At 37.3% G+C, this 12,914-nt stretch overlaps 1 protein-coding gene across 1 annotated transcript in view; it reads left to right on the top strand.

Moving 5' to 3' along the window:
• The window catches only part of Ttn (titin), a 281,635-nt gene that overhangs the window by 198,630 nt on the left and 70,091 nt on the right, over nt 1–12,914 (top strand). Inside the window, exons 225-245 of the mRNA XM_013027532.1 lie at nt 212–514; nt 646–945; nt 1,033–1,329; nt 1,427–1,711; nt 1,823–2,116; nt 3,406–3,705; nt 3,822–4,130; nt 4,219–4,409; nt 5,624–6,053; nt 7,305–7,613; nt 7,749–7,897; nt 7,979–8,011; nt 8,105–8,234; nt 8,324–8,623; nt 8,716–9,033; nt 9,997–10,293; nt 10,396–10,695; nt 10,791–11,105; nt 11,196–11,344; nt 12,014–12,164; nt 12,256–12,537. Of these exons, the coding sequence (XP_012882986.1) occupies nt 212–514; nt 646–945; nt 1,033–1,329; nt 1,427–1,711; nt 1,823–2,116; nt 3,406–3,705; nt 3,822–4,130; nt 4,219–4,409; nt 5,624–6,053; nt 7,305–7,613; nt 7,749–7,897; nt 7,979–8,011; nt 8,105–8,234; nt 8,324–8,623; nt 8,716–9,033; nt 9,997–10,293; nt 10,396–10,695; nt 10,791–11,105; nt 11,196–11,344; nt 12,014–12,164; nt 12,256–12,537 (5,442 nt within the window). The remainder of the gene's footprint in view (nt 1–211; nt 515–645; nt 946–1,032; nt 1,330–1,426; nt 1,712–1,822; nt 2,117–3,405; nt 3,706–3,821; nt 4,131–4,218; nt 4,410–5,623; nt 6,054–7,304; nt 7,614–7,748; nt 7,898–7,978; nt 8,012–8,104; nt 8,235–8,323; nt 8,624–8,715; nt 9,034–9,996; nt 10,294–10,395; nt 10,696–10,790; nt 11,106–11,195; nt 11,345–12,013; nt 12,165–12,255; nt 12,538–12,914) is intronic.

Raw genomic sequence — 12,914 nt, 5'->3', positions numbered from 1 at the left:
AAATAGCTTCAATAAATAATTCCCAGCCACATTTTATCTCCTGAGTACATTTAATAAATAAGTTACCTTATTACTTGTTAGCTAATTTGATAGAAAGATAGATGTAAGAAATCCAGAAGTTATGTCAAGGGAGCACGATAACATTTACATTTTCTGTGGCAAATTTACATTTTCTATACAAGTGTTTAACCATTGTTTTCCTCTGAAACAGATACACCAGGACCACCGGTCAACTTTGTATTTGAAGATATTAGGAAGAACTCAGTCCTCTGTAAATGGGAACCACCCCTTGATGATGGTGGCAGTGAAATTATAAACTACACTTTGGAAAAGAAAGACAAAACCAAACCTGACTCAGACTGGATTGTAGTCACATCAACACTTAGACATTGCAAATATTCAGTAACAAAACTGATTGAAGGAAAAGAGTATCTCTTCCGTGTAAGAGCAGAAAATAGATTTGGACCTGGACCACCATGTGTTTCAAAGCCCCTTGTTGCAAAAGATCCATTTGGTAAGGTTCCTTTAGCATTGAGTCTGATTTTTTTTACTGTATATTTTTGTCATATACATTACTACAATTTGTAAAAATGAGTTCTTATGTTATATTAGGAAATTCAAATATATTATTATTTTCTTTATCAGAACCACCCGATGCACCTGATAAACCCAATGTGGAAGACGTCACCAGCAACAGTATGCTGGTGAAATGGAATGAACCCAAAGATAATGGAAGCCCTATCTTGGGTTACTGGCTTGAAAAACGGGAGGTTAACAGTACACACTGGTCTCGTGTCAACAAAAGCCTGTTGAGTTCTTTGAAAACCAAAGTAGATGGCTTATTAGAAGGACTCACCTATGTCTTCAGAGTATGTGCTGAAAATGCAGCTGGACCTGGAAAGTTCAGTCCACCTTCAGATCCCAAAACAGCACGTGACCCAATCTGTAAGTAATTCTTTAAAAAGAAAGTGTGAGAGTATACCATTTAACAACCATCAGTGAGTTTGACTTGTGTGTCTTCATTCATTCTAGCTCCACCTGGGCCACCTATTCCAAGAGTTGCAGACACAAGTGCTACTACAATTGAACTAGAATGGGAACCTCCAGCTTTCAATGGTGGTGGCGAAATTATTGGCTACTTTGTTGATAAGCAGTTGGTTGGCACAAACGAATGGTCACGCTGTACAGAGAAGATGATCAAGGTCCGTCAGTATACTGTCAAAGAAATCCGAGAAGGTGCTGATTATAAACTCCGAGTGAGTGCTGTCAATGCAGCTGGCGAAGGACCCCCTGGAGAGACAGGGCCTGTTACAGTGGCTGAACCACAAGGTACTTAAGAGTTATCTGAGAACAATATGGATATTTCCCCAACACAGAACTCTATTTTCATATTTCTTTGGCTAATATATGACTATTCTTTCAATAGAACCTCCAACTGTGGAACTGGATGTTTCTGTCAAGGCTGGAATACAAATAATGGCTGGGAAGACTCTTAGGATTCCAGCTGTGGTGACTGGACGGCCCGTGCCTACAAGAGTATGGACCATAGAAGAAGGGGAGCTGGATAAAGAGCGTGTTGTAATAGAAGATGTTGGAACCAAATCTGAATTAGTTATCAAGAATGCATTGAGAAAAGATCATGGCAGATATATAATAACAGCTACAAATAGCTGTGGTTCTAAATTCGCAGCAGCCCGGGTAGAAGTTTTCGGTAAGGAATAGTGTTGTGTTTGTTTGTTTTTAATTTCATGGCTTTTCATAGGATTTTTCCCATGTGATACTTTATTACATTGATGTTTTTATTGTTGTTGTATTTTTCTAGATGTTCCTGGTCCAGTTCTTGACTTAAAACCTGTTGTAACAAACAGAAAGATGTGTCTGCTTAACTGGTCTGATCCAGCAGATGATGGAGGAAGTGAAATCACAGGCTTTATTGTTGAAAGAAAAGATGCCAAAATGCACACATGGAGACAAGTAATAGATACTGAGAGATCTAAATGTGACATCACAGGTCTAATTGAGGGACAAGAATATAAGTTCCGTGTTACTGCCAAGAACAAGTTTGGCTGTGGCCCTCCAGTTGAAATAGGGCCAATTCTTGCGGTTGATCCACTAGGTAAAAGATGTTTTACACTATGTTTACAAAATAAATATTGTTTCATTGCTAGTTTTATTCTGTGCTTACTGAGCTTTTATGACTTTTAACTTGCAACAATCTAAATGTCTGGAGCTAGAGAGTTATAAAAATAGTAGTTCATATAACTGCTACCAACTTTAAATATACCATATTTGCTAAAATTTCTGGTGTAATTTTCATTCTGAATGTATTAATCATGCATATTTTTTGTATACTGAAAAAGTCTGGATCCATGGGGGGTTGCTAATAACCTGGAAATCATTTAAACTATTAGAGCTTCCTGATAGAATACTTAAGAAGTGTACTGCATTTATTAATACTCCATAGAGTTCACTGAAATATTATAGGACAAGTAACCATTTGTCTTAGGTTTAATGTCTTCACTTATTGCCTAGAATCTCCACAATGGAAGTATAGGAAGGCTCCCAAACAAGAAATAACCACAAAAGATTCAGGGGAGGGGGAGGAATCAAATTCACAGAGACAAGCATGAAAATTTTTTTTAAAAATACAGTACATACTTGCTAATGCACACTCACATTCCATTTAAGAAAGTTAAACCTTTGAGTAAGATCAGTTCCTCAAGACTGAAAATCAGTTATTCACCATTACTACATCCTGAAAATAAAATGACATCCTATATCCACATCACAGGTCATGTGTTCCTCAGGATGCATCAGGGGTATCAGAACAGAGCTGGAATTCTACTTCTAGTTGTACCAGTAGTCAGCTTGCAGAATTTGAGTAGTCTTGCCATTCAAAGCTTACTCTTAAGAACACAAAATAGTAGCAGCATTGCATAAATCCTTTTCATCATATTTTAAATCCATACTTGGGGGCAAGTTGGCAAAAAGTTTTCAGAAGACATATCCACAGTCTGTTAATGAAAGGAGGAACATTTTTCTCTTAGCAGACCATCTAAAGTAAAATTTCATAGATCTCTTTGACAATCTAAAATACCAAATATAATAAAGCAAATATGCCCCTTCAAATAATCTTATTAAAAAGTCTATTAGAAAAAAAGCTAATGGCTATCACTGTGGTGACTGTCATATTTTGAGAAGGACTTCAAAGAAATGATGCCAAGCTGAATCCTATTTTACTGATTTGCCTAATTAAAATAGGCAATTGATGGATATAGTCTGATGCCACACAGAGGCCTGTTTTGCTAGTTTGTTTGAATACAAACAGAAGCCTATTAACATAAAGGGAAATACTTTTCATGTGACCATCTCATGCTCATCATTTTCTTTTTCCTCCCGTTAAAGGTCCTCCAACATCTCCTGAAAGGCTCACATATACAGAAAGGACAAAGTCCACCATCACCCTTGACTGGAAAGAACCCCGTAGTGATGGTGGCAGTCCCATCCAAGGTTATATCATTGAAAAACGTCGCCATGACAAACCTGACTTTGAAAGAGTTAACAAGCGACTCTGCCCGACTACATCTTTTCTGGTGGAAAATCTTGATGAACACCAAATGTATGAGTTCCGTGTCAAAGCTGTCAATGACATTGGTGAGAGTGAACCGTCCCTACCTCTTAATGTCGTCATACAAGATGATGAAGGTGTGGATGCTGAATATAATCATTTTAATGTACTTTATAGAGTTTTACCTAACCCACAAGTTGAGAAAACAACCTTATGACTATTTTGTTTGGGTCTTTCTTCCTTCCCTTTGCAGTGCCTCCAACTATTAAGTTGCGTCTGGCTGTTCGAGGAGACACTATCAAAGTCAAGGCAGGAGAGCCTGTTAACATCCCCGCAGATGTGACAGGCCTTCCAATGCCTAAGATTGAGTGGTCTAAGAATGAAACTGTGATTGAAAAACCTACAGATGCACTTAAAATAACCACAGAAGAAGTATCCCGAAGTGAGGCAAAGACTGAGGTTAGCATTCCCAAAGCAGTCCGGGAAGACAAAGGCACTTACACAATCACTGCTTCCAATCGCCTTGGCTCAGTATTCCGAAATGTTCATGTGGAAGTCTATGGTAAGTGGTTTTCTTTCTTCTATAGAGAAGAAATCCATTTTCTGATTAAGAGCTGTCTTCTCAGTCTTCTCTGTTGGTTTCTGTCTAGACCGTCCATCTCCACCAAGAAATCTTGCTGTTACTGACATTAAAGCCGAATCTTGCTACTTAACGTGGGATGCACCTCTAGACAATGGTGGCAGTGAAATCACTCATTATGTCATTGACAAGCGTGATGCAAGTAGGAAAAAATCTGAATGGGAAGAAGTCACTAACACTGCTGTAGAGAGAAGATTTGGGGTAAGTATTCTAAATACCTTCTTAAACACATTGCAAGGACATGACTCTGATTTATTTTAGTATAGCCTTGGAAGTTAATAACTAAACTCAGAATCATGTTGAAGAAGCTGTCATTACTATACAACTTGTGATTGAGGATAGGAGGGAAAAACTGGGAGAGAACAAAAGAAGGGGTAACATCCAAAAAGAAATGTACTCATTACCTGACTTATGAAATGATAACCCCTCTGTATATCACCTTTATAGTAACAATAAAAAGAAGCTGTCATTTATTACATAGCAATTAACACAATGAACTTAAGGTCACTGAATAAATATTATTTGGTATACAGACCTCTCTTTTACTTGAGAGATCCACTATGAGAATGAGGTATTTACATATTCTGATTTTAAAGATGTTTCTCTTTTTGTTGTGTTTTCCAAACTTGTGTGTGTGTGTGTGTGTGTGTGTGTGTGTGTGCATGTGTGTATCTTATGGGATTCCTCCTTGAATAAATTGAGATTTACAATGAATAAAAATCAACCTGAGAGGCTGTGTTTTGATACCTTACACCTGTAATACTAGCCACTCAGGAGGCTGAGGATGGCAGTCCAAAGCCTGCTTGGAAAGGAAAGTCCATGAGATTCTTATCTCCAATTAACTACCAAAAAGCTGGAAGTGGCACTGTGACTCAAAGTGGTAGCGCACTAGCCTTGAGCAAAAAAGCTAGAGACAAAACCCTGACATTTCCAGACCTAGCACACACACACACACACACACACACACACACACATACACAATCAACCTAAGTATATTTCTTTTGTATTATCTTTAAATAGTTGTGCAAAGTAGTTATCATTTAACAAGGCAGTTTATGAATACAACGCATCTTGATTAATGTCACCCCTTTCAACATTCTCATCCACGCCTCTTAATGTTATACACTGAATTTCTTGACGGCATTCCCCATTCCCACCTTTTCCCATTTATTTTTTTAATCTTTTTTTTATTTTATTGTAAAGATGCTGTACAGAGGGTTACAGTTACATGAGTAAGGCAAGGAGTGTATTTCTTGTCGAATATTGTTACCCATTCTCTTGTTCTCCCACTATCCCTTCCCTCCCCCACCTCCCTCACACTTTCCCCCACCCCCGCCCAAAGTTGTAAAGTTCATTTCCAATATACTGTCTTGTGGATATCATTGTTAAAAAGTTACTATTTATCTAATTTCTAGATCTGGAAACTTATCCCCAATGGTCAATATGAGTTCCGAGTTAGAGCAGTAAATAAATATGGAACCAGTGACGAGTGCAAATCAGATAAAGTTGTTATTCAAGATCCTTATCGTCTTCCTGGACCTCCTGGAAAACCAAAAGTTTTGGAACGCACCAAGGGATCCATGTTAGTGAGCTGGACTCCTCCTTTGGACAATGGCGGCTCCCCAATTACTGGCTACTGGCTGGAGAAGAGAGAAGAGGGAGGTGCCTATTGGTCACGTGTTAGCCGAGCACCAATAACCAAAGTAGGGCTGAAGGGTGTGGAATTTAATGTTCCTCGCTTGATTGAAGGAGTTAAATACCAGTTTAGAGCTATGGCAATAAATGCTGCAGGAATTGGCCCTCCCAGTGAACCATCAGATCCAGCTGTTGCAGGAGATCCTATATGTAAGTAGTCTACATTTCTGTGATTCATTTCTGAAGGGTGAAATTACTAAATAACTTCGTTCCCAATTTTTCACATTTTCCTTTATTGATATTTTTTACTGAAGTAAATCATTCACTATAAGAAGCATATAAATGTGCATCCAGACACATACATAAAATAGTGCTGTTTTAAAATTCTTTGATTAAAGATGGTATTTTATGAGGAAGCATAATAATAAAGATCTAGACTAATTAAGCTCTTCTCTACCCCTAAATAAACACCAAACTGTCCCATAGGGATTCAACCAAAAGTAAAATGTTAGTATTTTTGGAATATTTATTGAACAAAGATATCAAATTATCAGGCAGAATCTATAATGTCAAGTAAAAATGGGAAGATTATTCCAAACGATCTATGAACAGGTTAGTTCAAAAAATTAAAATGCCATGACCTTAATAGTTAATTCTACTTGCTATATAATATTTTATTAGATTATTTATAGAAAAATAAAAGACTTAAAATACTCTCAAGTGCTATAATGAGCATATAAATAATAAAGTAGTCATGACTAATACATCTAGAAAACTAGTATTAAATATGGCTACATTAAAGGGAAAGAGTTATAATTAAAAAGAAAAAAGTTATGATTTAGAAGCACAGAGAAGAGTTATGATTAAAACTCAAATGAGGGCCTGCCACAATTCACATCTGTAATCCTCTCTACTCAGAAGTCTGAGATCTGAGGATTGGAGATGCTTATCTCTAATTACCCACTCAAAATGCCAGAAGTAGAACTAGTCTTGAGCACAAAAGCTCAAAAAGACTGCACAGGCTCTGAGTTTAAGCCCCAGGACCAGCATGCATGTGTGCTCACGCACACCCCCCCCACACACACACACACAGGTAAAAGAATTTATGTAATTGTAAAGCACTCCCAGAAATATACAGAACTGTTACATTAGTGTTGAATACTGATCCCGATCCTGTCCCTAAAAGCATTAAGATTAGTTTATGTTTGAAGGGTTTCCAACTAGTAATGAGGGTTTTTCTTAATTTTCATATTGTGATACATTAAATGAAATTTTCAGTAAAAATCTACTGTAAAGTCAACTGAATGAAATTCAAAGTAAAATAGCTTCTTACTGAATGTAAAAAGAATGTAGACCTAGTGAGTAGTCTTTTCTCAGTCAGTTACTTGTTTTCTGTTATCAAATATATACATAAAAATAGCATTCCATTACATTCAACATTGGATTTCCCCCCCTTATTAGATCCACCTGGACCACCTTCTTGTCCAGAGGTAAAAGATAGAACAAAGTCAAGCATCTCACTAGCATGGAAACCTCCAGCTAAAGATGGCGGAAGTCCAATCAAAGGATACATTGTAGAAATGCAAGAAGAAGGTACTACTGACTGGAAACCAGTCAATGAACCAGACAAACTTCTAACCACCTGTGAATGTGTGGTGCCTAATCTAAAAGAACTCAGAAAGTACAGGTTCAGAGTGAAAGCTGTTAATGAAGCTGGTGAATCTGAACCAAGTGATACCACTGCAGAGATTCCTGCCACTGATATTCAAGGTTAGACTCCTTATTCACTTTACATATTCAACTTTGCTTTTATTGTGAAATGGATGAATCTACTGAAGATATGTCAATTGCCTTTTTTTTGAGAAATGGCAACTAAATCCTGTCATATTATTCATGGGATTTCAGAGGCACCAGAGGTTTTCATTGACATTGGAGCGCAAGACTGTCTGGTTTGTAAAGCTGGCACACAGATTAGGATCCCTGCTGTCATCAAGGGACGCCCAACACCAAAATCATCTTGGGAATTTGATGGAAAAGCAAAGAAGGCAATGAAGGTAAGAAAATTACAGTTCTCTTCTTTTTCACAGTGAGTCATTCACTAGAAGTTACACTACAACTCTCTTCTTTCCAAATAGGATGGAGTTCATGACATACCTGAAGATGCACAGGTAAGAACGAATAATTGAAATAATTCAGAATATGGTTGACTTCATTACTATAGGTATTCCACTCAATGTGTGACTCTTATTTTCTTTGAACAGTTGGAGACTGCGGAAAACTCATCAGTAATCGTTATTGCAGAGTGTAAACGAGCTCATTCAGGCAAATACAGCATCACAGCCAAGAATAAGGCAGGACAGAAGACAGCAAACTGCAGAGTTAAAGTGATGGGTAAGCAAAACCTTAAAAGTTACTTCAGAATCAGAACGACATTTTTGAACATCCAAGAAACACTTTACATGGTGATTTGTGTCCAACAGATGTACCAGGCCCGCCCAAAGATTTGAAAGTCAGTGACATCACAAGAGGTAGTTGTCGACTTTCATGGAAGATGCCAGATGATGATGGGGGAGACAGAATCAAAGGCTATGTTATTGAGAAGAAGACTATTGATGGAAAAGCTTGGACTAAAGTGAATCCAAACTGTGGCAGCACCTCATTTGTGGTGCCTGATCTCATCTCTGAACAGCAATATTTCTTCCGTGTGCGAGCGGAAAATCGTTTTGGTATTGGCCCCCCTGTGGAAACTATCCAAAGGACAACTGCCAGAGATCCAATATGTATGTTTTTAAAATAAAGTTTAAAATACCTTTTTAAAGTTGAACTCTATTTTTAAAGCCATACTTAATGACTCCTATAACTATTTTTGCAGATCCCCCAGATCCTCCTATTAAACTCAAGATTGGCCTTATAACAAAGAACACTGTACACCTTTCATGGAAACCTCCAAAGAATGATGGTGGGTCCCCTGTCACCCACTACCTTGTTGAGTGCCTTGAGTGGGACCCTACTGGGAAAAAGAAAGAAGCATGGAGACAGTGCAATAAGCGTGATGTGGAAGAACTGGAATTCACTGTTGAAGACCTCAAAGAAGGTGGGGAATATGAATTCAGAGTCAAAGCTGTCAACGCTGCAGGAGTCAGCAAACCTTCAGCCACTGTTGGTCCTGTGATTGTCAAAGACCAAACATGTGAGTACCAATATATTGACAGGGGATCTCCTCTTGACTTCCTTTCTAGATATTTAGTAGTAGTCCAACATTTAAAGAAAAAAGAAAAGAAAAGAAGATGACGCTCACATGGGCTTAGTATAGACATAAGCACTTTACTGAATTGCTCATTCATTCCCTCAACTTGTGAAAACTATCAAATTTCCTTAAACACTACCTTTTCTCTATTGAAAGGAAATTATGTTTTCAGTTTCCTCAGTATAATTTTCTTCATGGCAAGTTCTCTTTATTTATCAGAAGTACTTAAAATGGTTCTACATGCCCTTCAAATGGAGCCGAAAGTAGCCAATCATTTGCTTAGCAAATGAACTTTACAATGTAGTTTCCCATTCTCTATTTGAGAAAAGGCTGTATACATTTTAATAGACAAGATATACGTATAAATGTAGTAATGATACTTCTTGTAATTACTGGTACCATCATTATTACTGTATATTTGTTCACTCTTTTTTTATGAGTGTAAGAGGGCTGGAGTCAGTTACTACTCTCTATCTATACTCTTATATGGATTTGTGGAAAATGGAAAATTGATTTGCTTCTACTACCACTTACATTCTTTGAGAGGAATTCATTCCAGAGTGAGCACTGTGGTTCCCTTCATAAGTCTGCAAAATATTAAAGAAAATATCATGACAGAACTCCCAAACCTAAGCCATTATGATTTTCACTCCTCTCCACCCTTTGCTCAGAATATGCACATGCATAATGATGCCAGAAGTCATAGCTGATATGAGCTACATGTGGATACAACCAAAGATGATAACTATATTACCTGTTCTCTAAAGCTAATGTAACAGTGTTAGATGGGATTGATTTTTATATTAGACTGGACTACAAAGTCTGCCTATAGATTCTTCTTTCTATCCTTTGGTGCTTTTTGCCCTTAATAATAACTTTTCTTTGTTCCTTTTGCTATTCATCTAGGCCCACCATCAATTGAGTTGAAAGAATTCATGGAGGTTGAAGAAGGAACTGATGTTAGCATTGTGGCCAAAATTAAAGGTGTGCCATTCCCAACACTCACCTGGTTTAAAGCTCCTCCAAAGAAACCTGATAACAAAGAACCCGTTCTCTATGACACACATGTCAACAAACTGGTGGTGGATGACACTTGCACTTTAGTCATTCCCCAGTCTCGCAGGAGTGACACCGGCTTATATACCATCACTGCTGTAAATAACCTTGGAACAGCATCAAAGGAGATGAGACTGAATGTCCTCGGTAAATACTGCATAGTTTGGTTACAAATAGCATGTTTTAGGGTTAATTTTTAGCTGTAAGCTTGTTCAACTCACAAATTTTCCCTTCTTCAAATCATTTTAGGTCGTCCTGGCCCTCCAGTGGGACCTATAAAGTTTGAATCTGTTTCAGCAGATCAGATGACAATATCTTGGCTTCCACCTTTAGATGATGGTGGGTCTAAAATTACAAATTATGTAATTGAAAAAAGGGAAGCTAACAGGAAGACATGGGTGCGTGTCTCCAGTGAACCTAAGGAGTGCATGTACACAATTCCCAAATTGCTAGAAGGTCATGAATATGTATTCCGAATCATGGCCCAGAATAAATATGGCATTGGGGAACCACTTGACAGTGAACCTGAAACAGCACGGAACCTCTTCTGTAAGTAGTAGAACATTTTTGCATACAAAACCATCCTAATCTTTGTTTTTTAAATAATTTCTTATAAATAATGTATTGATGTCATTGTTTCCCAGCTGTCCCTGGAGCACCAGATAAACCAACAGTTAGCAGTGTAACTCGTAACTCCATGACTGTCAACTGGGAAGAGCCAGAATATGATGGCGGCTCTCCTGTGACAGGATACTGGCTAGAAATGAAAGATACCACTTCAAAGAGATGGAAGAGGGTTAACCGGGACCCTATCAAAGCTATGACTTTGGGTGTTTCTTACAAAGTGACTGGCCTTATTGAAGGTTCTGACTATCAGTTCCGGGTGTATGCAATCAATGCTGCTGGTGTGGGCCCAGCAAGTCCCCCATCAGATCCAGTGACTGCTAGAGATCCAGTCGGTAAGCCTTGAAAACATTCCATATCTTATCTTACTTTGCAAACATGTTATGGAAAACTGAAGAATACTAAGGTACACTGGTTCTTTCTAGCTCCTCCTGGTCCTCCATTTCCTAAAGTGACAGACTGGACAAAATCATCTGTTGACCTTGAATGGTCTCCTCCATTAAAAGATGGAGGATCCAAAATAACTGGATATATTGTTGAATACAAAGAAGAAGGAAAAGAAGAATGGGAAAAGGTAGTTAAAACTTTACTTTAACAATATGTATGAGGAATAAACTAAAAATGTAGTAGTTATATATCATCCCATTAAATTCTATCTATATTTTTGAATTAAGAAAAAACAATCATTTGATAATTCAAATATCTGATAATGTCATAATTTAATAAAAGTTAGACAGGAAGAAAAAGTTCTGGTGGTCTAGAGCACAATAGGGTGGCTATAGTTTGCAATAATTCATTACAAATTTTGTAGTAAACTAAAAAAGAGAATTTGAAAGTACCTAACTCAAGGAAATGGAAATACTTATTACCCTAATTTAATCATTATACATTGTATACATATATTGAATTATCATATTCTAGAAAATAATTGTAATGTGTCAATTAAATTTAAAAAATAAGTCATCAAAAGTTAAGTCATGTTATTAATTTATATTTTGGAGACAAATCCTAAAAAGATGTAATAAACAGTACAGGGGTTTTTTTTCAATCATTTGCCAGTAATTTGCAAAAACAATTTCTAACAAGTTATTCTATTTAGTGCTGCCTATGATAGCTGATCCCTAAAACCTGAACTAGCAGAACAAAACAACTGCTGGCTATAACTTCAGAACATGCAAGTATGGTTATTAAAGTAATAAGCTACCAAGAACTAATTATAAAACATTCATAACTCCTCCCTTAGGGTAAAGATAAAGAAGTGAGAGGAACAAAACTTGTTGTAACAGGATTAAAAGAAGGGGCATTCTACAAGTTCAGAGTAAGAGCCGTCAACATTGCTGGGGTTGGGGAACCTGGAGAAGTCACAGATGTCATTGAAATGAAGGACAGAATTGGTAGGTTATTCAGATTTCTATTATTTCTTCAATGTGTATGTTTCAGAGTGGAAAACAGAAATCACATCTGAAATTTTCTATTGTTTCCCAGTTTCACCTGATCTTCAGCTAGATGCCAGTGTCAGAGACAGAATAGTGGTCCACGCTGGTGGGGTGATCCGAATCATTGCCTATGTATCTGGGAAGCCTCCTCCAACTGTCACCTGGAACATGAATGAAAGAGCCTTACCTCAAGAAGCCACCATTGAGACCACAGCCATTAGCTCATCTATGGTCATCAAGAATTGCCAGAGAAGCCACCAAGGCGTTTATTCTCTTCTTGCCAAAAATGAAGGGGGAGAAAGAAAGAAGACAATTATTGTTGATGTCTTAGGTACACGCTTTGTTTGTCTAAGCAACTTTTAAAATTGGCACTTTAATTACATCTACAACAAAGTTATCATGCAAGAAAACTATGTTACAAACCTCCTGAAAAAGAAAAAGGAAAATCATCCACAATCCACTTTACAATTTTTAAAAATGTACTCTTTGATTTTTTTATCCTACATGGCTATATGCATTCCTACTATACGTGAAGATTTATTTGCCTGCCACTTTTATTGCATAACACCATAACCATCTACTAAGTTATTGTATAGTTTTCATAGGAGCCACTCTCGTACACATGACCATAAATGTTTAACAATTTGCAATGATAACCTTTCCTGGCCTAAAACTCTACCCTTGTTTTCTAATTATCATAATAATACA

Source organism: Dipodomys ordii, unplaced genomic scaffold (assembly GCF_000151885.1).
Source record: "Dipodomys ordii isolate 6190 unplaced genomic scaffold, Dord_2.0 Scaffold5, whole genome shotgun sequence".
Lineage (NCBI taxonomy): Eukaryota > Metazoa > Chordata > Mammalia > Rodentia > Heteromyidae > Dipodomys > Dipodomys ordii.
The sequence above is the reverse complement of the archived record's forward strand: the minus strand, read 5'-3'. Positions and strand labels throughout refer to the sequence as shown.